Here is a 25,504-nt window from a genome sequence, read left to right as displayed (position 1 = left end):
AATGGCTGCCAAGCCTGACACACACGATTAAAAAGAACCCAATACACAAGCCTGAGGATAGCAGATGAGATTCTGCCGAAACGTCGCTATAACAAAAGCACAAATATTAAGACATGGGAAAATACCCGAAGAAACCTAAATATTATATATATAACAAAGCTTCTTCTTCTTCTTCTTTTTCTTCAGCCTTTGTCTCGCGCTCTGGCGAGGTCCGCTAAAGCGCGAGACAAACGCTGAAGAAAAAGAAGAATATATATATAACAAAGCTGAAGGCCATATATATATATATATATATATATATATATATATATATATATATATATATATATATATATATATATATATATATATATATATACATACATACACACACACACACACACATACATACATACATACATACATACATACATACATATAGACATACACACACACACACACAGTATGATACTACACAGACATCACATCAAGACTGCCTTCAAAACAGACAGAAAAATAGCAGCCATCCTTAGAAACCCCAAAGATAAAATTGACCTGGAAAACCAAGGCATATACGAAGTCCCCTGTGCATCATGCCCGGCCACATACATTGGACAGACCAATAGAAGAATAAGTACCCACCTGGATGAACACAAAAATGCAGTCAAAAAGCTGGAACACACTTCCTCACTAGTCCAACACATGGAAGCCACAGGTCATAGCATCAACTTCAATGGCACCAAAACCCTAGCTACTATAGAAAACCCCAGCCACAGAATCATCAGAGAAGCCATAGAGATTGAAAAAAGACCTGAAAGCATGAATAGAAGAGATGATTCCACCAGACTGTCAATCATTTGGAAGCCTGCACTCACAAACAAAAAAATCTCCACACCACTAGCCAGACAAGCACCTGGGCACAAACAGATCCCTCCTGATACCTCCAGCTCAAACACATCCCAACCAGGCACCCAGATGAAACCTAGCTTCCTAACAAATGATAGCCGTCCATTTACCCGAAGCCAAGCTGCACTAAAGACCTCCAATAAAGGAACACAATGTTGCCAGCCAATCAAGATACAAAAAGAGCAGATTGATGCAGGTATTAAAGAAACATCCTGCATTTAAAAGGCTAAAAAACAAAAAAATAATATATAATTTAATACATTGTTACACTAACAAAAAACTATTCTCTCATTTTATAATTATTAAATATTACACTATACTAATTAAACTAATGCAAAGTATAAAAAGTAAAAAGTGCAATAATAAAAGAAAAAAGAAGTTACCTTCCCCTTTGTCCCAATAAATATAAATAGTAATAATTTATCACAATTTCTTAAAACACAACAATGAATCTCTTCATCACCATATCTCATCTCATTCTTTATTAACAAATCTTTAAAATCTCATCATCCATCTAATCAGCAAAATTAAATTAAGTGTTATCAGAAATAACTACCCATCTATTATAAAATGAATTTAATAGAACCACATTTATTCCTTCTTTTTATGTTTATATCTCATTATTAAACATATCCCCCATACCTCTTTATATCTGTTCAGAAAAATCCAATTAAATTACCAGGGATAACCATACAACTGTTTAACCTCAATACAGAAAACTAATTATTCCCCAAGTATCATTTGTATATAAATACAATCTATTTAAACATCAATAACCTTTCCTAGTCAGAAAACATTCTAAAATCAACATTCAAATTTGCTATTAATTCTGAATTCAAAAAAACTTAAACTCGTCCTTAAAATTTATTTCAGAAAGGATTGGAAGATACTTTTGAAGATACTCAAGCTTCAGAAAGATTTTGACATAGAGAAATGAGCCCTATCAAAAATGCAGTTCAGTAGTGGAAAAAGCAAACTCCTGTACTGAGGCAGCAAAAGCCAAATGCACAAGTATAGAAGTATTTGGCTTAACAATAGTCGCTGTAAGGTAGGTATCCTAGTGAACCACCACTTTGGTATGAGCTTGCACTGTGTTACAGATGCCAAAAAAAGCAATGCAGTTTTGAGCTGCATTAACAGAGGGCTATCATCAAGATCAGGAGAAGAAATATTACAATTATATACTGTACTAGTGAGGTCAGATTTGGAATTCTGAATCCAGTTCTGGTTGTGTGACATGATTGATGTTTTCCAGTACTTGAAGAGAAGTCATACAAACAAGAGGGTTGACTTATTCTCCAAAGCACCCGAAAGCAGGACAAAAAGCAACAGGTGGAAGCTTGTTAAAGGCCTCTCCATGGAACCATATCAATACCCATATCAATAAGGAAACTTCAATCCAAAAAGAGATCACTCTGGCGGAAAAACAAATCTGGTCACGTTGCCAATTTCAAAAACCGATACAAAAATCTATGCCACCAGATAAAGACCGAATGCACCAATTATCACATTAAACAAGAGGAAAACCTTCTAAGCACCAATTCCACCGCGCTTTTTACAATTTTGTAAACAACAAACTAAAAGACTCAAGGTCCATCCCTCCCTTGATAGGACCTGATGGTAAAGACTGCACGACGACACCATTAAAGCCAACATCTTTAACACATTCTTCGGCTCAGTATTTGTAAACAGCAATGGATCATGCCCAATATTTCCTAGCCGTACCACAGATAACAACAATGATCTAATACATATCGATTTCACAGAAGACAATGTTGAAAAAGCAACACGCAACCTAAAACCATCTCTATCTATTGGACCGGACGGAATATGTGCCTACTTCTTAAGAAAGCTATCCTCTGCCATAGCCAAACCTCTAAGCATAATCTTTGAAAAATCTTTCAGAACCAGCTCCTTGCCTAACCTATGGTCACAAGCCACAGTCATCCCCATCTTCAAAAAGGGAGACCCAAGCCTAGTTGAAAACTACAGGCCAATCTCCTTATGCTGCGTCACCTGTAAAGTCATGGAATCAATTATTAACCAATCCATCATCCTTCACTTAGAGACAAATAACCTACTCTCCAATAAACAATTTGGTTTCAGGAAAAAAACTATCCTGTAATCTGCAACTCTTACACTGCAAAAACATATGGACGACACAACCTCGACCAGGGCAAAACAATAGACGCAATCTACATAGACTTCTGTAAAGCCTTTGATTCAGTGGTACACGACAAACTACTCCTAAAAATAAAATCCTATGGTATCTCTGGACAACTGAATAACTGGATAGAAGCATTCCTGTCAAACAGACAACAAATGGTCAAAATTGGGAGCGTCCTATCAAATCCAGTACCTGTCAATAGTGGTGTTCCCCAAGGCAGTGTTCTAGGACCAACTCTCTTCATACTCTACATAAACGACCTCTGTGATCATATTAAGAGCAATTGCGTTCTCTTCGCTGATGATGTAAAGCTGTTCAATACCACAGACAATACTGCTACCCTTCAAAAAGATCTTGACTATGTATCCGAATGGTCAAACAAATGGCAACTTCAAATCTCAACAAATAAATGCTCTGTCTTACATATTGGCAAAAAAAATCAGAAAATAAAATACAAGCTGAATAGTCAAGATCTTGTTGATGACCCAAGCTCTGTAAAGGACCTGGAATACTCACCTCTAATGATCTAAGTGCTAGAGCACACTGCAACTACATAGCCAAAAAGGCATTAAGAGTTGTTAACCTAATCCTACGTAGCTTTTTCTCTGGTAATATCACACTACTAACCAGAGCATACAAAACATTTGCTAGACCAATACTCGAATACAGTTCATCAGTCTGGAATCCACACTACGTATCTGATATTAGCACAATTGAGAAAGTCCAGAAATATTTCACAAGAAGAGTTCTCACTCCTCTACTCGCTGTAGAATACCTTATGCCACCAGACTTGAAATTCTAGAACTAGAAAACCTTGAATTACGCCGTCTTCGGTCTGACTTAAGCATGGTATACAAAATCATACATTGCAATGTCCTACCTGTCAATGAATACTTCAGCTTCAACCATAACAACACAAGAGCACACAATAGATACAAACTCAAAGTAAACCGCACCAAACTTGATTGCAGGAAATACGACTTCAGCAATAGAGTGGTCAATGTCTGGAATACTCTACCCGACTCTGTAGTTTCTTCCCCAAACCCCAAAAACTTTAACCTTAGACTGTCTACTATTGACCTCACCCCTTTCCTAAGAGGTCTGTAGGGGGATGTGCAAAGCGCACCAACGTGCCTACCGTCCCTGTCCTATTGTTTCTCCTATTCTTTTATTTTTCTTGTATGTAACCATTTCATGTATTCACAACTATGTATACATTTATACTTATTATCTTGTAAACAATTGGCAAATCAAATAAATAAATAAATAAAATAAATAAATAAACTAAGGAGAAATTATTGTGAGTGTTGCACTGCTGGTAGTTTTCAAGAAAAGATTAAATAGCTCTTTGTCTGGGGTGATGTAAGTTTTCCTACCTTAGATAGAAAGTTAGGTTAGAAAGCCTCCAAGGTCCCTTCCAATTCTATGAATCTATAATTTTAGCTGTAACATCCCTGTTTCTTCAGAGACATCTTTAGTTTATAATGTCCTCACTGGAAGTCAGCAAAAGTCAATTTTCTCACCCTTAATTTTTATTCTTTAATTTCAAAATGTTTTTTCAAACTAATTTTAATTTACATGAATTGGTAGATCATCAATCTCAATGGAATTAGCTGCCAGGAACTTTTTTCTTTCAGTTAACTGACTGACAATTTAGAACTGAGAAGAAAACCAAAATTTTAAACACAAAGTACAACAATGTTACACACATTTTATGTCTATGTACACGCATAAAACAAAGTGGAAACAGAAGAAAATATATTTTCAAAATTGCATTCAAATTGGTGAAATCACAAGTGATAATTTAATTATCCTTTTTATATATTTTTTAAATTAAATAAACTAGTAATTCATGTTGTAATTATATAATGTGCCTTGAATCTTTCAACTACATAAAGTTCATATATTGGAAATTGTGGAAGAACCAAGAATGAACGTAATTCTCTTTTCCCATAAATAAGGCACAATTCACAATTTAGTATTGTATTGTTTAAAAAAGTTTCTATAGCTTAAGGGTTACATCATATGAGTTACAGTACCAAGACTGCAAATTCATAGAAATAGTCTTATCAAAACTAGATATAATCTACTATTATAGATAATATAGAAATAAATGAAAGATTGTTAAATTAGAAGTATAATATTAAATTTAAGAAGATGGCCCTGGAAAGCTCTGTGGTGTTAAAACAGTGAAACAGCTTGCCTTCTGAAGTCATGGCTGCTCAATCACGTGACATTTTCAAGAAAATATCCCACATATACTGGGTAATCTGAAAAATGGGGGCATAGAAATAAGGTTTGGTGGATGAATAATGCAAATACGGTAAGTTCCTGTGGCATTGCTCTCATGAAAAATGTACTTCAAATACAAGTAAAAAATGAGAATCAACAAATTCAGAATTTTATAAAATTGGGAGTCTAATTACATACATGGATTCTGCTCATCAATACATGAGACAGATCTTGTAATTAACTAAAGGTGAAACTTATTTTGTTTAAACATGTCAACCTTTATCACTAGTGACTACATGGATATAAACCACACTCTTTTTTGGCAGCAATAGGAAATGGTTTACTGCTGACTTCTCCCATGATATTTTTCAATTGCCCAGTCTAATTTACATGGTACTCTCTGTTAAATCTTCTCTTCAAGTCCAGGTAGAAAGTAAATCTCAATGCATACAGTAACTTTAAATATATAATTTAGTTTTAAGCACAGTAGTTTTAAACACGTTCCAAATGCTCCTACATATATTTCCAAGTAAATTACTACAAAACTAAGCTAAGGGTAGATTCATCAAGCTGTTAAATACTCCAGAAATATTAGTTCAAATATGTTCTTTGACACTTGGCAGATCACCATTTTTCCTGGGCAACCCTCAAATTTCTACATATGAAACCATGAAGAAGAAGAAAAATCCTGAAAGACTTACAAGTACAAAATAAGATATAATCTATGATGAGCAGCTCAGGAAAGCTAGATTGTGAATTTATCCCCACTTTGACAGGTAGATGAAGAGTTCTACTGCAACAATAAAAAACATCACTCATTAAATCCCTGTCAAAAATAATCATACAATGTTTCTTGGCGTATTAGACGCCCTTGAGCCTGCCTTTTTTTACTGTGATGAACTTATTTAAAAGGAGACTGCTACAGGGGAATAATGCAAATAAACTCACCTCCATTAAGTTTCACTCTGCCCAAGAGGATCTGTCGCCAAGGGGCGACTTTGTCGCTGCTATTCCGCCAAGTAGTGTTTCCGGGAGGTGGGCAAAGAAAATAAGAACGGGCCCACAAATTATTCCAGAATCAGCTTTCTCCAAAATTTGTAAACGCCAGGGCTAAACATAACTTCCGCTCACATGTCGTGTCTCGCTCTCTCAAATGACATGGGGACATGGGAGAGCAACGACTGAGAGAGAGAGGAAGGGAGAGAGAGAGATGGAAGATGACTGATCACCTCCCATTAACTAGGATCGCCTCAGAAAGGGTGCTGCACACCTACACTGACTCCTTCGGTAGCATCCGAACATCACTGTCCCGCATAAGGCATCACTGTCCCGCCCAGGCCTCACCGTTAACTTTTCTTCAGCGGCACTTCTCCTTAACTGGCAGCCACTTGCTTCTCGACCAGAGGGCGGGAGAGACGTTGACGATCCCACCTAACCAGCACGTTTGTCAGCTCCGACAGCTCATCGCCTTGAGACCAAACTCGCCATTTTCAGTCACTTAGCCCAGCCTGCAACGCCTCCTTGCCGCTTGAGAGAGAATATCCTACTCCCGCCCACAATGACCGGATGTGTTGGTCACGTGATCCAGTTCGAGCGGCTGTCTTTGAAGAATATGAACGTTGGGAGCCGCGGTAGATTCGTGAGGGCGTATCACAAGGGAGCGTTATCTTAATCCTATCCGATTCTACATTATCCTAATATATAGACTATCTTAAAACTACACCAAATGGAACTGCATAATAGAAGAAAATTATTATTTTTTTCTCCACTATTGAAGATTACACTATTCGAATCATTTTGAAGACGGTTTTTTAATTACGTGGGCACGTACAGGATTCCAAAGCTAGATTTATTGTATGAAATTCGAAACAGCCAAATTCTTCTGTTGCTTTGTTCCATTCGGCAGGAACAAAATAAGAATATCCCGAAATGCCTAGGATACCAGCGGCGGAAGCCAAGGGCGGGTTTACGTGGCATCGCTCGAGTCACTCAAGAGAGGAACAAAGCCAGGGCTTTCTAGCGATAATCGGATTGGTGTATAAAAGAAAAGGGCATGGCCAGCAAATACAGTATATAAATAGCTATTAAACCTATCCGCCCCTCTTCCCGCGTACACTTGGAGTGCCTGTTTTTTTGTCCAGTTGTGCGGAGTTCAATCTTCATGAGGTTGATTTTAGAGACCGATTATTTCATGCAACAAATGCTACATTGGAATGGAAGAATCGGAAGAGATTTTTATGCTTTCCTCCCTACTCTATGCAGGACTAGAATGCAAATTAAAATACTGCATGAGACAGGAAAAGCTCAAAGAATACGGGAAAGGTCCAGAAGAAGATGAGATAACATCAAAGACACATTAGAGCAGCATTAAATAACAATTGGTTGAAGCTACCAGAAAAGCAAGAATCAGAACTTTGTATCTTCATTGACATCCAAAGGGTAAAGTGGAAGTAAAGAAGATGTCGGACAGGTGGCTCTTGTGCACTGATGATGCTACTTAGTTTGGATAACAAAATGTCTGCAAGAAAAGAATCAATCTCAGGGAGCACCAAGAACTCCTAATTTAAACCCTGAGCTACAAATATTCTGCTTTATCAGATAACTCTGCCTGTGGACCCCTAATGAAAAAAATCCCTCAAATATCCTGCTTTTTTCAGATTTTTCTGCAGTCGTGTATGCATGTTTTGACACTTGAAGATCTGAAAAAGATTCCTTCTTTTCATCCAAGTAATAAATTATTGAAAACAGTTTATTTTTTCAATATGATAAGGAAGAATGATGAATACTCAGTACTATTTTCTTATGGTACTGTCTGGTTTGGTTTTGCAACCCAACAAGACAGACACATACTTCAGAGAGTAATTAGGACTGCAGAAAAATATAATTACTACCAACCTGCCTTCCATTGAGGACCTGCATACTGCAGGAGTCAAAAAGAGGGCTGTGAAAATATTATTTCAACTCCTACCCTCAAAATGATGCTATAGAGCACTGCACAACAGAACAACTAGACACAAGAACAGTTTTTTCCCCGAACACCATCACTCTGCTAAACAAATTCTCACAACACTGTCCAACTATTTACTATCACTATTAAATTTCTCATCACTCCTATCACCCATCCCCTCCCGCTTGACTATAACTTTGTTGCTTGTATCCTTAGGATTTATATTGACTGTTTTGTAGTATGAGTTGACTGCCTATTTATACCCTATGATTATATTAAGTGTTGTACTTTATGATTTTTATGTACACTGAGAGCATATGCACCAAGACAAATTCCTTGTGTGTCTAATCACACTTGGCCAATAAAGAATTCATTCATTCATTCATTCACTCATTAAGATCAGTTGGTTTCTCCCAGTAAGGCAATAAGTTATAAATCTGCCTAAGATAAACTTGTGTTCACTCTGCAGAATCACTAGCCTCTATGCAGAGGTGATACTCAGCAGGTTCTGATCAGTTTTGGAGAACCAGTAACAGAAATTTTGAGTAGTTCAGAGAACTGGCAAATGCCACCTCTGACTGGCCCCGGTCCCATCTGTTCTCTGCCTCCCAAGTCCCAGCTGACCTGCTGGGTTTCCTTTTTGTTGCCCTGCACAGGAGAACGGAGCTGGAAAGTAGGTTAGTATGGGGAGGGAATGGGATTTTGCAGTAACCTTCCCCTAGGAGTGGGGAGGGAATGGAGATTTTACAGTATCTTTCCCCTGCCACGCCCACCAACCCATGCCCACCAAGCCACTCCAAGCCCAACAAGCCACGCTCATAGAACCAGTAGTAAAAAAAAATTGAACCCACCACTGCCTCCACTTACTATTATTTATTGTTATATAATCTTTTGTTTATTATATAATGAGTACCAAGATGGGCTGTAAGCTTATTTAATTTATCACCATTTTTAGGCTCACTTTGCCAGCATGTGAGTCATTTGAAATCTTGGCAAGTCTGAGGGTCAACTGATGATTAAAAGAGGGTTGTTTACCCAACTATTAAAGCTGCTAGATGTATTTGGTTATTAATAGAAAAGTAATTGAATTTTGACTTGGAATTTTGAGATAATGCTAGCACTTTCTTAGTAATTCTAGATTGAAAATAGAGATAATTTTAATTGGAATTCTTGGACAAGAAATAGCTTCAACCAATTGATTAATAATACCAATTTTATATATTTTGATACATTACATTTTGAATATAACTTACATGAATCATCTGTTTGGCAGTATTACAATTAAAGCATATATCATTAAATAGCACGGATCAAATGTTTTAGCAGCTATTTGATCTTTAAGAAATGCTGTATTTGAAGTAAAAATTACAATCTAATTTTACATAAAACTAAAAAAGGTTAAGGTTAAATTAAGGAAGGTTAAAATTGATAATATATAATTGGAGTAAGGAATTGGAATATCCAGTTTTGAATAGCAAAAATAAAAACACATTTTAAGAAATATAAATTATTCTTATGATCTAAAAATGAAATTAATTCATCAAAAAATCATGGAATTTCCAAGGAATGTTGGATATTGGATTATTTACGCTAACATTGATTTGAATTATTTGATTACATCTGTTAACGGTTCTTTAAATGATGTTAATGCAACTCCGGAGAAAAATACCTAGTAAAATATAAATGTGATTCTGACTTATATTTAAAAATATGAAACCTGACATTTTATGGAGAACTCTGGCTTTAATGAAACTGTGATTCAGCAAAGATAATTATTTTACATATTTGGAAAAATGATTACATTTCTGAGTAATTTTTATTTTATTGAAATTTTATTTTTTGAAATGTCTATTTTGTAAAAATGGGAAGACAGCACAATGTATGATCTAATTTTAATATTTTACAAGATTGAGACATTTTTATACTATTATATGGAACTTTTTTCTTCAGTTTTCATTCATTTTAATCAAGAGCATATAGAACTTTCTTTTGTGATTACATTGATCATGGCTGCATTTTTATTTTTATTACTATATTTAGGTTTGATTATTATTTGTATTCTATTATAAATTACCAAATTAAGAAGAAGGAAATTTGGTGAAAAAGTTTGATGATTATTAGATGGCAGCAGAGATAATCTTGTTGCTTCTAATGCTATCTGGATTTTGTGACTCAGATTTGTAAATGCAGGTAGTCCTCAACTTACAACCACAGTTGAGCCCAAAATTTATGATGCTAAGTGAAACATATGTTAAGTGAGTTTTGTCTCATTTTACCTTTCTTGCTACAATTGTTAAGTGGATCATCACAGTTGTTAAGTTAGAGACATGGTTGTTAAGTGAATCTGGCTTCCCCATTGACTTTTCTTATCAGAAGGTTGTAAAAGCTGATCACATGACCCCAGCACATTGCAACCGTAATAAATATAAATACAAGTCAGTTGCCAAGTGTCTGAATTTTCATCATGTGACTGTGGAGATGCTGCAAAAGTCGTAACTGTGAAAAATGGCCATAAGTTGCTTTTTTCGGTGTCATAACTTTCAACAGTCACTAAAGAAACTGCTGTAAGTTAAGGACTATCTGTATAGAAGCTATCTCTGACTAAATCAGTGTTTAGTACATGCAATCACATCTGTGATAAAACCAGTGTTTCTGGAATAATAAGTTCATGAAATATATGCTACTTAACAGTCTGCTTCATAAAATGACAAAATTGCTTAACTAAATAAGCATTTGCTATATGAAATCACAGGTTGCTATCACTGAACAGCTATTTGCTGTGTGAAATACCGCCTGTCATTTAAACAGTGCTTACTGTATTAAGACATCAAACTAAGGTCTGATATATGAAATTGAAAGTCTGCTATTTACATTTAAATCACAGGTCTTGGTATAAAATAGGAAAGACCATTCTGCTACAAAAAACTACATTAGTGTTTAATGCTTGAAATCACAGAACTCTTTAAGAGCTTTGCCGCTCGTCTTTACTTGCGCTTATTTCCGGCATAGCTAGACTGGAAAAAGTTTAGAGCCGCAACCCCAGCTAATGCTTAGTGGCCTCGCCCCCTTTCCCGTATGCACCAATCGGGAAACTAAAGAGATGAGGCGCCTCTTCACGAAATTACCTCTGAGAAGCACCGCCTAGTTTTCGCCTGAGTGACGTGATCGAAAGCTCCGTTTGGTTTCCGTCGCTCCTCTCTTGGGCTTTTCTGGGGGAGATGGTGTTTTGTTTTTTTTCCGGCGAAGAAGGAAGTTGAAAACCAGCTGTGCTCCGGAAAACACACATTTATGGTAACCCATGTTTTTACGCGATTTATATAACGTAGATAAATTTAGTGATGTTCAGTGTTTAGCTTTTGTATATATACATGGCGTATGCTGCTTTTGCCCCTTGTGGATAATTTAGTTCTAACTATGGCGTGCTATAAGGGGGTAACTCCATTTTCTATCGAAAGTTTCAGAAATAGTAGAGAAATAGAATGGACATGTGGTGAGCATCCTCTTCTGATGGATAGAGCCAAACAGCCTCTTCTGATGTAAAGACCTGGCGCGAGTGAAATAAGTCAGACACAGCGTCGAGCCTGCCGGATGGTCTATAATTTGAAGTCAGCCTATCTAAAAGATCATGGTTTTATTTCAGTCCTCCCTGGATAGAATGATCTTTCAATCAATTTTTATTATGGTCACAGACCAACATTACAAATAAAAGCTTTAAAAACCATAATTAAAAATAAAAAGCAGACAAAATAATATATTAACGATTAGTGTGAGTTATCAGTGGGAAATTAAGAGTGCCTAATTTTGCATTAGAGCATAATAAAATTTGATCATATTCAAAGCTATTTTTTATTGATCTGATAACAATTGTACATAAAAGAGATCAATATTTCCCTGTGTTTTATTAAGCAAGGTGTTATAGAGTCCATGAGTCTGTAAAAGATACAGTATAGAAGATATGACCTGTAGTTTCAATGGCCTCTTGTCCACAGGGGCGCAGTCTCATCTCATGGTATTTTTTTTTTGTATGGGCCTCCAAAACTGTTGTGGGAAGTGCATTGTAGCATAGTGAGATTAATGCCCATCTGATTTTCAAGACAGTTTTTTTAATGCCCTTCTGATTTTCAGGCTAGCATAAGATTGTAAAAGGAGGAGCTCCACTGCTCAAAAAAACATTCTTTTTTTTTCATTTTATTGATTTTTAAAAACAAACATAAACAAACAAAACATAAAACATAAAAACATAAAACATCTTTTTTGAAAGCAGCATAGTCCCGGGTTACATCTCTTCGTACAGACACAAATTCAAGTTCATGCTCATTTTTATATTCCATTCCATATCTTATTACTATTCTACATTTTCAATATAGCTTCTCCCCTCTTTTAACTTTCTTAATTTTGTTTATTTATTTCATCTCAATTCAAATCATTGTACTTATATTCTTTGTCTGTCTGTTTCAACTGTCTACTATCTTTTCTCATTAAACAAAATTTCTCCTGTAATCACTGATTGGAGTATGACGCCTTTATATCTTTCCCCTAAAATTATAACACTTAATATAATACATAACTTCCATTCAGATTCTGCTTGGTACTTTCTAAAACTACACACTGTATTTTAAAAAAAGAAAAAATTATAAATGTATAATATAATTAGAACAACAATCCATACCAATTCAATTCTATCATTAATATTAATATTCATTTAAATCTTAACATTTTACACATTACTTTTCAGATAAATATCATACTTCTATGGGAACACTTATAAACTTTCCATAGTTAATTCCCCCCAACTTCACTTATATTTTATAAAACATTGAGTAATTAAAATGTTCCCGTTCCTTCCTAATTCAATTCTCTCATTTATTTTGTTTCATTTATTTTGTTCACAAAAGTTTCACTAAATTACACTGACTATTTTATCCCTCTTTTTAATCATATGTTGTTTCCAATTTTCTAACATTATTTCTATTACAAATATAACAATACCATCTTATGTACCTTCACAGAATCCCTTTTACAGTTAGATTTTCACCCATTATCTCTGAATAGGTCCATTCTTAAAGGAGTGCAGCCTGAGCTTGTTGGATTTCAAGATCTTGATACTCTGTTTGAATGCATTAAGTGCACAACTCATATATCATTAAAAAGAGTTCCCTGGAGAAAACAAAATACTGGAGTATTTGTGAAATGGCCCTGAACCATACTGATTCGAAATTGTCTTCTGTAAGAAGGGAACTGAACCTGTAGATCTTTCATAAAGATTAATACATTCCCATCACTTCAAAAGTATATCTGATAATACAAGTGTAAGCCATCTCAGGAGCAATTGCAAGACATTAGAACTTTCTGACAATCGTGGGTATCTACACATTCGTGGCCAAGGTACTCAAAAAAGAATATAACGAAAGTATTACAATTTACATATTTTCACAAGTCCGCAGAATTCAAATATCTACGGAAAAAATTGTATTATGATGTTATTAGTGCATGAAGAGAATTTTTAGCACTTGCCTCTTTTGCAGGCAGTAGAGGCAGGGAGACAAAGATTTTAGTATGTTTTAGCATGCAGTAAAATGCATTAAATGCATTAAAATGTTTTTAGCACAGGATTTTAGTGCAGCTTACAACCTTCCCTGCTGACTTTCAGGGTAGGATGGCAGAGAAGATTGCAAATGACAATCATATGATTTCAGAGACCTTGGCAAATGAGTATAAGTGTAAATAGGTTGCTGAGCACCAGAATGAAGTCATATGACTGTAGGATGGGGTGTAAGCAATGTGTGGTGATGTTGGAAGTGCTTTACGGGCCATAAAGCACCCTTTCCCATGGCTAATATCAATTTAAACAGTCATTAAACAAGGACTACATGTAAAACAAAATGATCAGAGACATACTTTTATACATAGCCTGCATATCATTCACTCCCCTACCTGGATTTGCATGTTTTAATATTTCTTTATCCATTTTCCATCTTTAATATAATATTTTATTAAGGTATTGTATGCATCTACTTACTCTACTTTTCTGACACTTAAGAATGTGCATTCTTTCAATTCATTTTTCCTGTAAAATACAACTACATTAGGCAGCCAATACATTCAAAGCAGGGAAATGAAGATGATGGGATTTAGGGAGTCAAAGGACATAGTTTTGTATTGATGCGTGGGAACTTTAGATGCCTTCTGGCTTTACTGCAATCTGCATCTCTTAGTAAAAATATCTTTTGCTTCAACCAAATGGGGTTGAGACTTTTCCTTTCTAAGAGATCAGACTGGGGTAGGTCTGACAATTTATTTTACTTCCATCATCATTCTTGATCACATTCAGCAAGCACCCTTAAGTTTTATATTTACACAAAACTATGTAATTCAGCTTATTTCAATTTTCTTTCTCTATATCAGTATTTCTTAAACTTGGTAACTTTTAAGATGTGTGCTCTTCAGTTCCCAGAGCTCCACAGCTAGAATTCCATAGAACTTAGAGTTGCCAAGTTTGAAAAAAACTGATCTGAATCAATGTATGCAATATAATTTTCTTCTCACATTCATACATATTTCAGTGATCTGCACAAGAACAAAAAATCTTTGAACTAACCCCTTTGCCTTGAAAAGCCTTATTGCACTTTTTTTGGTTATTTTATCAACATTTTTACATTATTATTTTTTAATATTGTTACTTTTTCATATAGAACAATAATCATTAGTGAGAGTGTTAAATAAGTCACACAGCCACACCATAAGCAAACCACAAATATTTTGATATTTCTATAGTTATGCCTGTGTTTGCAGAATTTTCAAAAAATGCACTTTAAAAACATACCACAACAATAGAACTCTCCCAATTAAGTACAAGAAACATTAAAGCAAGCTATGAGTAGCTGTCAAATTATTATGGCAACTGGGATAGAGTTGCCTTCATTAAGTGATGCAGTTGTAAAGCATAGCTTCACCTAATTATATTTTTTAGTGCAACAATCCTGATTACTGCTGTAACCTCAAAACACATGGGCTTTTAAATAGGAAGAAGTGAGAATCCCAGGTGGGGAGATGCATCAGGGTGCTGTGGAAAGCATGGACATGTTTCAGGGGTTAGGAAAGACAGGGAAGAGCCAAGGAGGGCTAGTAGTGGTTGCATGTGGGTATCATGTGCAGTAGAGTAAGAAAAAACAGAGGTGACTTGAGTTATCAGAGAAGGTCGCAAATGGCAATCATGTGACTATAGCTACCTGAAATGTCATAATCACAAGTTGGCCACCTAAATGCCCATCATGTGACCATGTGAGTGCTGTGATGGCTGGAACTTCAAGGACTGGTCGTATATTTTTTCAGCACTGCAGTAACTTTGAATGGTTGCTGAACAAATGGACTTAAGCCTGGACCTGTATGCAGAAAGTTCTTCTTTAGCACCTATCATATTTACAATGAACATAGAACATAGAATCTTCACATCTATGACTTTTGCAGTTGTATAATAAAAAAGATAGTTTATGTAACATCATAAGCATATAAGCTGCTTTACTTAGCAACCTTTTTGCTTACTGACCAAAATGCTCTTACTGACCAAAATGCTGGTCATTAAAGGAAGACTGCCTCTAAACAAAATAAACAAAAATAAAAAACAAAACTACATAAAAATAAGCAATAATAAGGAAATAGAAAAAGAGATATGAACAATCTATGTATATCACTGAATATACAAACATTTCAAATTAAAAAAGAAACAAATATGTTGTAATTATCATAAAATGTGCCAAAGAGAAAAATACAGAATAAATGTTTTTATTTTTTTGCTTTTTCAAAAATGCATAGAATGTATATGAGTTGAATCCAATCCTCAACATAGAGTCATAAATGTTTTTTCAATTTCTCAAACAATTCTGAACAAAATATGTGAAAGACACTCTAACTAATTTAGTGATTACAGAACATGAGTTCGTTTTGGAGTATTGTGTGCGTGTGTGTGTGTTTGTCTCATATATTTGCTATTATGATTTTCTGATTTTCAGGGGGAAGTAGAGTATTATTAAAATTAACCCTAATAGTTAACTGCCTTTCAAAAGCCACTATACAGTAGTTTCAGTACATTTAATTATGCCAGTTTAATACTGCAAACACTCTATTTTGAACAATTTTTGTGCAAAGTTATGATAAGTTTTCTGAGCAATTGATTGGGCTCACATAGCAAGTTAAGTCATGTGTCATGTCTTACAAATTACATTGGCTGGATTTATATAGTACACTAAGCCAAAACCAAATAAGCCAATTTATGATTTGGTAGATATGAAGCCAGTCTGTTTTTATATGTTCAGGATTACTGGTTTAACAGTGAGCAAAACAACTCACAGTAACTTTGATAAAATTCTGAAACAAGCTTGAATTAAGGGTTGGATTTTATAAAACTGCATTTACTTCTCCCTCAAATTGATATATGTATTTTTCCCCAGAGTGCCAATGCAGAACTAGTGAATGAAAACAAAGCCATGACGATCAATACAAGCACAGGGCCAATAGAAACTTCTATCAAGCATTTTCCTTTTAAAGCTCCAAGATTTATTGTATGTATTTTTTTCCACAAATGTATTACATTTTCTTGAGACAAATAACCTTTTTATCTATAGTAGTTTAGCTATGAAATGTGGAACTCATTCAAGTATTTGACTATGTAATTCCATATTTCTCTTCCGTTCTTCCTTCCCTCTGCTTTCAATTACTTTCTTTCTAATCTCTCTGTCCTCTTCCTAATCTTTTTAAAATGTTTATCTTTCTAGCCTGGTTTATATTTGATATGCACAGTATGCCTAATAACTCCAATTAAAACCAATATTATTAAAATAATATATTTAAAATAACAAATAATATAAGAAGACAAAAATTTAAATCCTAATAAAGTTATGTTGGAAACAGATATCTTCACTTAGTATTAGATGGGGTTCTTGTATCCAAGTAATTTACAATCTAAAGAACTTTACATTGAAACTGATAAAAAAACAAAAGCTTCATAGATTTTAACCAATTTTTATCTTAGCTGTTGATAATTGTAGATTAACTAACATTATATAGAAATAATGAAAAATGACTTTTGGTAAGATACAGTAGAGCTATTAAAAAGGGAATGAAGAAGCTGGTTAAAAAAAATAACAACATAACCATATTTATCAAGTTCTGGAAATCCATGAGTAACCTTCCTAGCATTCTATTTCACCATTTTATTTTATGTTAAGACAGTTTCCAGAAAGCTTTTCACAGGTTTTCTTTGAGTGTAAACACACTGGTTCTTATGCAGAATAAACATTTCTTCCTTTAACTTGCAAGAAAGAATTCCCCAGCATTTCTTTAACGTAAAATAAATAGTTAAACTGTTTTAATAAGTGCTGCAACAAAAGCTATTTAAATAGTGTCAGTACACTTGTTAAATATACGCTTTAATATTCCAGCACTCTGGCACTGGTGGAGCAGCAGCTGGCAAGAAGAACAGAACATGGAAGAATCTGAAACAAATCCTTTCTTCAGAAAGAACACTGCCATGGCAATTAAATGATCCAAACTGTAAGCTCTTTAGATTTTTCCTACATATTTATAAATAACAGCTTTCTAGAAAATACTTAGAAACTGTTTTCTCATTATGAGATATATTGTGACCAAGTAGATTTCAGCAAAGGAAATTGAGGAGGATACTTATATAACATGGACAAAAAAATAATTAGAATGACATGGAGTTGTACTATGCATTTTGCATATTCCCTTCCTTTACAAATACATTTTCATATCTCAAAAAGACAGGTAAAATACATTGAAATATGGGGGGGAATATAGCCATCATTTTAAAAGATATAATTATCACAGATAACTATTTCTAAAAGGAGCATATCTAATGACTTAGAAATGCTTTAAAAGTAAAAAAAAACATATAAAATGCATCTGAAGAAAAGTGAAAGAACGTTGTGGTTCTTTGAAGAATATGAAGAAATATTCTTTTGGTGCTATTACTTGCTTTGATAGACATATTTGTTTATATTACAGACTTTTATGCTTCCCATAAAAGTTCAAGAGAAAAGTAATTTCTTGTTTTCCATTTAAATGGTTACATTACTTGTTGATTTGATTTAAGTAATATGTATTTTAAAAATTATTGAATTTAAAATTATTCTTTCCTCTTTCCTCTCACAAAAATTATGCTTATTTGTCATTAGAAATGTTTTTTGAGCTCAGTTTAGAAGGAAATATAGTTGTCACATTTCAAAACTTATTTGTAGTACAACTATCATTCCAACAATAGTAGTTGTCTTCATCTTATTTTCTGTTTTCATGCTAAAAAAAAGAAGGGGTGGCTCGGTGGTTAAAATGCTGGACTTGTCAGCTGGAAAGCTGGAGGTCCAGATTCAAGACCTGAGTGGCACACAACGGGGTGACTTTGTGTTCTCATCCCAGCTGCTTCCAACTTAGCAGTTCAAAAGCATGCAAATGTGAATAGATAAATAGGTACCACTTTTGTGAGACGGTAACAACTCTGTGATGTCATGCTGGCCACATGCTCACGGAAATGTCTTCTGGGATCACTGGCTCAAGAGCCTTGAAATAAGCATCTCCCCCAATAGTTGGCAGTGTAAAATCTGCAGGGACTCCTTTTACTAAAAAAAAGTACATTATGTGAAGTGCTAGCTGAATCAAAAGAAGGTATACATCATAGTTGAAAAAAATGCAGTTCAATGTAAGTGGTGTATGTCGACTCTAAATATTTAGATTTATTTAGCTAGTAGAATCTAATTCCAAAAGGGTTGTTATAATAATGATTGGTATTTCAGCAGAAATATTAATACTGTACATAACCTTTTTTGAAAATATTTTTGTTTTTGTTTTTAATTTTCATAATTAAGGGAACTGTGTACTAAAGCAGAATCTTAATGTCATACTGAAGCATCCTCTACTGATGGGGAAAAAAGCTGTAGGTTGGGGTTTTTTTAGGACTAAGGGAACTCTGCTGTTACAATCATAATAACACAAATCAATAACACCTATCCAAAAATAAGATTCCCATTTTATCCTGAAGGATATTGTCATGCCCCTGGTGGAGACTGACTCTGAGGAAAAGGAGGAACAGCCAACAGGGAGTGGAAATGTGGCTCCAGAGATGGTGGAGGAGGCTGGGGAAGGGCAGAGGCCAGCTGAGCAGCCAGAGGAGGACCCAGGCCCATCCCCTATCCATCCTAGGGCACGCAGGGAGGAAAGGATCAGGGTAAAACGTGTTCTACTCAGGAGGAGAGGGCCATGACCCTCTTCATGGGTTGCAGGTGTGAGATTTGCATAAGAGTTTGGACCTGCGTGCTAACAGATGCTGGAGACAATTTAGTGTTTTATTCCTAAAGGTTTATCTTGGTTGCCGTTCTTCCAACAGACTGTACCTGGTTATCTTCCTAAAGCTGGCAATTATCTATCCTGGTCTGTCATGGAACTTTATTCAGTGCGGTTTGTTTTTGGTTTTTGCTTCATTATCGGGAGAGAATTTGAACTGTATTTCTTTCCTTTGAAATGTTATTTTGAAAATAGTTTACTCCTCCACTGTGAACAATTAAACAGTGAAGCCAAGTTGAAGGCATTAAAGGACTTTTATTTATGTTTTGGTTTTTGTTATATTTCTGAGATACTCTGGGTCATCACAGATATTACCATAATAAATTTCTGTAAATATACTTAGTTATTTCCATCTGTTTTGCCAGATGAGATTAATGTTTTAATTCCTTTTATTTCTTCTCATTTCAGAAAAATGATCATCACATCTTTCTCAAAACTGCTGAAATTATTGTTTTTCTGGGAAAAGATTGTGATAGAAATTTCTTAGTGAAATACATTTGCCTCCTCTGATAATGAAAAGAACCTAATTACCTGTTTCAGATTATTATTGTTACCAATTAAAGTAGCAATTATAATACAATTTTAGACAGGGAGTAGAAAATGCCAATATTCATCTGGCTACAGTGCTATTTTGAATGGAAGACTTGATTTTTAAGCAGTGGCCCCACTCAGTCCATGAAGTACACCTTTTTCATCCTTTTCTAAGTGTTTATATTGTTTTTGCCAAAGTTTGTTTTTGTTTTTGTTCTCATTTGGGTGGTTTTAATTTTTTAAAAAACCATTTTTGCCTATGCAATATTAGTTTTTTAAATCTGTATTGATCATCCTATTGGTGTTTTGCATTTGGTATTGTATTTTTAATAAGGTACATATTTTAGTTGAACTTTTTGTAATTCTGAGTAATTTTCAGAAGGGACATTCTCTGGATGGAAATCACTTGTTAAGAATAAGATTCCATAATTTGAACATATTGTAATTTAAATTGCTACTCAATTGGTACTTTACAATTTAATTTAAATGAATATTTCAAAAGCATTAGAATCTAACTACATGTCCTTGCTTGGCCAGGATACTATCTGTATATTTATGCTGATTGGAAAAAATGATGGCACTAAGTTAAAAATTTTAATGTAAATTGCCTGAGAATTGGAGGCCAGCCAGTGTATCAAAGTGAATCTAATTTCTTTTTAATTTCTTTTTCTCCAGACTTCAGTATTGATGCTCTTACTTCATTTAAACCAGTCAAAAAATATTCTGATATTTCAGGACTTCCTGTAAGTATTTATTTTAGAATTCAACTTTTCTCTGTATTGGTCTAAATACCTCCATTGTTGTTTAGCAGTTTTCTAACAAAATAATCAAAAACAAACCCAGACTGAAAATATAAGTTATAGAACCTTGGAGGTGTAATATCATTTGCCCCAGCTCTTGTCAACCTAGCAGTTTTTCCTTGACTTGAGCACTAGATCCTATCCAAGAAAATACAATTCAGTACTGAGAAAAGTAAGGTCCTACAAATAGGCAAGAAAAACAAAATACAGAGAGACAGAATAGGTGGTATCTGGCTCAATAGTAGCAACTATGGAAGAGATCCAGGCATCCTAGTAGATCACCAGACCACCTAGTAGACCACCACCAGGCAGCACTATGTCAAAATAGCTAATACAATCATAAACTGCATCAATAGAGTGATAGCATCAAGATCAGGTGAAGTGATAATATTGCTTTAAACTTCACAAGTGAGACCACACTTGGCATATTATGTCCAGTTCTGGTGACAATGATACAAAAATGTCCATACCCTAGAAAGCTTGCAGAGAAAAAACAAAGATAATAAAGAGTCTGGGGGCCAAACCATAGGCTGAATGATTGAAAGAGCTAGTATGTCTAATGTAACAAAAAGAAGGACTAGTGGTGATATGATAACAGTCTTCTAGTACTTGAGGAACTATCTAAGAGAAGAGTGTTAACTTATTCTCCAAGGCCAGAACAAGAAGTAACTGATAGAAGATCATTAAAAAGGGATCCAACCTAGAATTAAGGAGAAATTTCTTGTCAGTGAGAACAATTAATGGAACAGCATGCTTCTGGAAACTGTGGATAGTTCATCACTGGGGGTCTGGACAGCAAATTGTTCAGAATGGTATAGGATCTCCTGCAATAGGCATGGGGCTGGACTGAAAGTTCTCCAAGGTTCCTCCCAACCTATTATTCTATATTATATGTCCAATACGTCCGTGAGTTTTTCAAGACTTTTGCAGGACTAGCAAGGAAAAAACATTATAACCGAGTGAAAGGACATAGTGAAAGAACATATATTCCATAATAATGGAAGTGAAACAGCATATCTCCTGAAATCATAGGTGCTCCATTTCTGGAGATTTAAAGAAAAGTTTGGAGAACCATGTCTGGGATGATATGAGAATTCCTATATTTGGGCAGGAGGTTGAACTAAATGACCTCATAATTCCTTCAGATATTAATGATATCTTTTTTAGGTTTTGATAACCATTATTATTATTGGAAAATTAGTTAAATAGAAAATCCATTTCAAAATATATTTTAAAATTTGAACTTTTATTATTATGAAAATGTGGATGGATAGAACAAAGGAAGAAGGAAAACTAAATGACATGTTTCCTATAGTATTGATTTTTACTGTTTTTAAAAATGTGCAATTTCTGATACTTTCACTCAGATATTTCAATGTGTGCTTCTCTTACAGGCAAACTATACTGATCCTCAAAGCAAACTCAGATTTAGTACAACTGAGGAATTTGCCTATATCCGAATGCTTCCTTCAGATGTTATTTTGGGTTACCTTACACTAAGGAAAGCAACAAATATTGTTACTTGAGAAACAAAACCAAAGCCATCATCATCTTCTTTAAAAATGTAGGATGTATTCTATATAAAGTACAGAATGTATATTATCAAATTATAAATGTTATCAATTCAATTAAAATATGTATTATTATTGATTCAGTGTTATTTATTTTTCCTTTTTTCTATTATATTGATTATAGTGAACAATATGCCCAACATTTGGTTCTGTTGAAATTAGGAGGAGTAAAATACTACTTGCAAAGGCTTAAGTAATCAGTTTATTAAAACTGAGAGTAATTAGAGAGAGTATAACATTTCCAACAAAACATCTCCCCCAGTTGACTGAATCAGAAAGGGAAGAGATCATTAAGTTTAGTTTTATACTAAATACATCAGTATTAATAGAAACTGGATTGGGACTGGTTTTAAAACTGGGGAAAGAAACATCAATAGCTTGCACTGTATTGATAATATTACACTAATAATTTGTATCTTAAATAACAATTCAAATCCATTTGTATGTAGCAAAAAAAGAAAAAAGAAATTCTAGAATTCCTCCAGTGCCTCTGTATGGGAGATTCAATTCAGCAGCAACTCAGAATGTTGCCAGCAGTCCATTTTAAGCTCTGGTCCCTCTTTCATGATCTAGATTCAGCCAGGGGTGGCTGCTTGGGGGCTGGCAGGGGCTCGGGTGATCCCCTCGCTAAGAATCTGCGGGGCTCAGTGAGCCCCCAAATCCCACTCCTGGCTTGCCCTGCCCCAGTCACCAGAGTCTTAGTGCAGGAGCAAAGCAGCCCTGTACTTGCCTTCGTGCCACATTTCAACTCAAGGCAGCCCTCGCCTGCCGCTGCACAAGTAATTTAATACTGTATCATTATCTAGTTCATTGATTGTTTGATTTTTTAATAATAAGTAACCTTACTTTTGTTCTCTAACTTATCAATTAACATTTATTAATTACCAACATTCATTAAGTAACTACCTATCACATTAATTAGCTATTGTCATTGACCATGCCAGCCAAAAACTCCAAAGCTTCCACTACCAAACACCAACAAAAGAATAATATCTCTACCAAAGACCTCCCAGACTCCTGCACATGCTTCAAATGTCTTGAAACCATCAATGAAAGCGAAAATAACATTAAATGCCACCTATGTGACAATCAAGCCCACCTCGTCTGCTTAAACTTAACCAAAAACCTAGCTGATCTACAAACATAACATACATTTCCTTGTCGATGTCCATCATGTTTACTTAAACTAAACAAACTAAGTACTCTGTCTGACAGTTGAAAGCATAGAATCATTCATTCAATAGAAGAACGCTTAGTAACATGTTTTGAAATAACTATACAAGCAAGCCTAATCTCTCTTGAAGAAAAAAATACAGCACAGATAAGTGAATACCTTACAGCTCAAAATCAAATCTCAACTCAACAACCACTACCACAACTACCTCAACTACAATCACAACTACAACCAAAAATAACCACCAAACCACAGCCACAAATAATCACTATCCCATCAAATAATACCACAAATGATATTCCCCCAGAAACATCCAAATGCCATCTTATTTGGTCTAGAAGACACCAATGAATCTGATGATATCACCAAAGTTCGCAATATCATAAGCAACTCCAATACAACAAACATCTCCTGAAGATATTGAAATAACCAGAGATGGCCCCGAGGTCAAATACAATGATGGCTCGGCAGCCCCAAGATTCTGGAGAGTTGTTTGCACAAATGAGTCCAGCAAACGGATATTCATTCATATAATAAACACCATTGCTAAAACCAATTCCATTCTTAACAAACTTCACTCACGACCAGACTTATCCATACTGCAAAAAATCCGCTCCCGTGAACTCTGCACAGAACTCAAAATACGTCTAGACAATGGAGAGAAGGACCTATACATTGACTACCGTGCTGATTGTATCAAAAGTTAGTCACACAACCCACAACTCCGCATCCAACCCTACTTCATCCAATCCACCATCACCCAAAACTAGGCACGCACACCCCTAACTATTTCAATTCCAACTACAACTGGCCTTAAATGCAAGCTACTCAATGCAAGAAGCCTTGTAAATAAAATACCTGAATTTCTCCTCTTACGAAATATGGCTAAATTTGACATATTTGTCTGTGAAACATGGCTCAACGCATCTCTCCCTGACTCCATTACCACAGTAAGAGACTATCATGTTACCGATCAGATCGTGAAATCCATAGAGGAGGTGATGTTGCTATCTTCTATAAAAAGTCCGTACATCTAAAAAACATTCATGTTACCCAGGAGCTTGCTTTTCCTGAGACCATTTTCTGTGAACTGTCCTTAAATATCACATTTCTATTCTTACTATGTTACAGAGCCTCTGATTATGACATCAAACATGTAAACAAATTAAATTCACTATTAACATGGGCAACATCCTGCCCACACGATTTTATCTTTCTTGGTGACTTCAATCTACCTCATATTAACTTGACCCTAAACAAGTACAACTGAACCCATACATGCAACCTTCTACAATGCTGTAACAAATCTGGGACTGGAACAACTAGTAACCAACAATACTAAACTTAACATCTGCCTCGATCTCATCTTCTGCAATAGTTTGAATTCAATTTACAGAATACAAATTAAAGAACCCTTTTCCAACAGTGACCACAACATGATTGACTATTGTCTCAACATACATCCACACAAAAATCATCATAACGACGGGATCCCCAATTATAACTTCAAAAAAGGCAACTATGATCTTATAGACAACAATCTCATCCCTTGATTGACAATTTCTATTCACTGGATGCAATACCATTACAACATATTTTTACTTGAAGTCAAAAGAGTCATCAAACTATATGTACCAATAACAACTCCCAAAAACAAACAAACAAAAAAAAAACAACCAAATTACCCATAACAATAAGGAAGCTCCAATCCAAAAAGAAATCCCTTTGGTGGAAAAACAAATTTGGTCACGTTGCCAACTTTAAAAGCTGATACAAAAATTTATGCAACCAGATAAAAGCTGAATGCACCAATTATCACATTAAACAAGAGGAAAACCTTCTATG

The 25,504-nt window shown here is 34.9% G+C and overlaps 2 protein-coding genes across 6 annotated transcripts in view; one reads left to right on the top strand and one right to left on the bottom strand.

The window, feature by feature from the left end:
- The window catches only part of GALNT1 (polypeptide N-acetylgalactosaminyltransferase 1), an 86,697-nt gene extending 79,856 nt beyond the window's left edge, over nucleotides 1–6,841 (bottom strand). For 2 of the 5 annotated variants that reach the window (XM_026678291.2, XM_087948096.1), the window contains exon 1: nucleotides 6,629–6,841. The gene's annotated coding sequence lies outside the window, so the exon portion shown is untranslated. Of the gene's footprint in view, nucleotides 1–5,985; nucleotides 6,078–6,232; nucleotides 6,466–6,558 lie in introns of all 5 variants that reach the window. The other 3 variants (XM_087948095.1, XM_087948094.1, XM_026678290.2) reach the window with 3 other exon arrangements.
- Nucleotides 6,842–11,372: 4,531 nt separating this feature from the next.
- INO80C (INO80 complex subunit C) lies at nucleotides 11,373–22,564 on the top strand. The gene is made up of 5 exons (XM_026678292.2): nucleotides 11,373–11,522; nucleotides 16,679–16,789; nucleotides 17,669–17,780; nucleotides 20,790–20,857; nucleotides 22,309–22,564. Exons 1-5 carry the CDS (start codon nucleotides 11,520–11,522, stop codon nucleotides 22,438–22,440), a joined length of 426 nt encoding a protein of 141 aa, XP_026534077.1. The 5' UTR covers nucleotides 11,373–11,519; the 3' UTR covers nucleotides 22,441–22,564.
- Nucleotides 22,565–25,504: the final 2,940 nt, after the last annotated feature.

Source organism: Notechis scutatus, chromosome Z (assembly GCF_049901735.1).
Source record: "Notechis scutatus isolate UNSWTSFEM ecotype Mainland chromosome Z, rNotScu1.2, whole genome shotgun sequence".
In the NCBI taxonomy this organism is placed as follows: Eukaryota; Metazoa; Chordata; class Lepidosauria; order Squamata; family Elapidae; genus Notechis; species Notechis scutatus.
The sequence above is the reverse complement of the archived record's forward strand: the minus strand, read 5'-3'. Positions and strand labels throughout refer to the sequence as shown.

What these genes read in the sequence shown, in the direction of transcription:
- INO80C (XM_026678292.2), top strand. An exon ending in GCAATTAAATGATCCAAACT is followed by an intron (nt 17,781 to 20,789) that starts GTAAGCTCTTTA and finishes CTTTTTCTCCAG; the next exon opens with ACTTCAGTATTGATGCTCTT. An exon ending in CTGATATTTCAGGACTTCCT is followed by an intron (nt 20,858 to 22,308) that starts GTAAGTATTTAT and finishes CTTCTCTTACAG; the next exon opens with GCAAACTATACTGATCCTCA.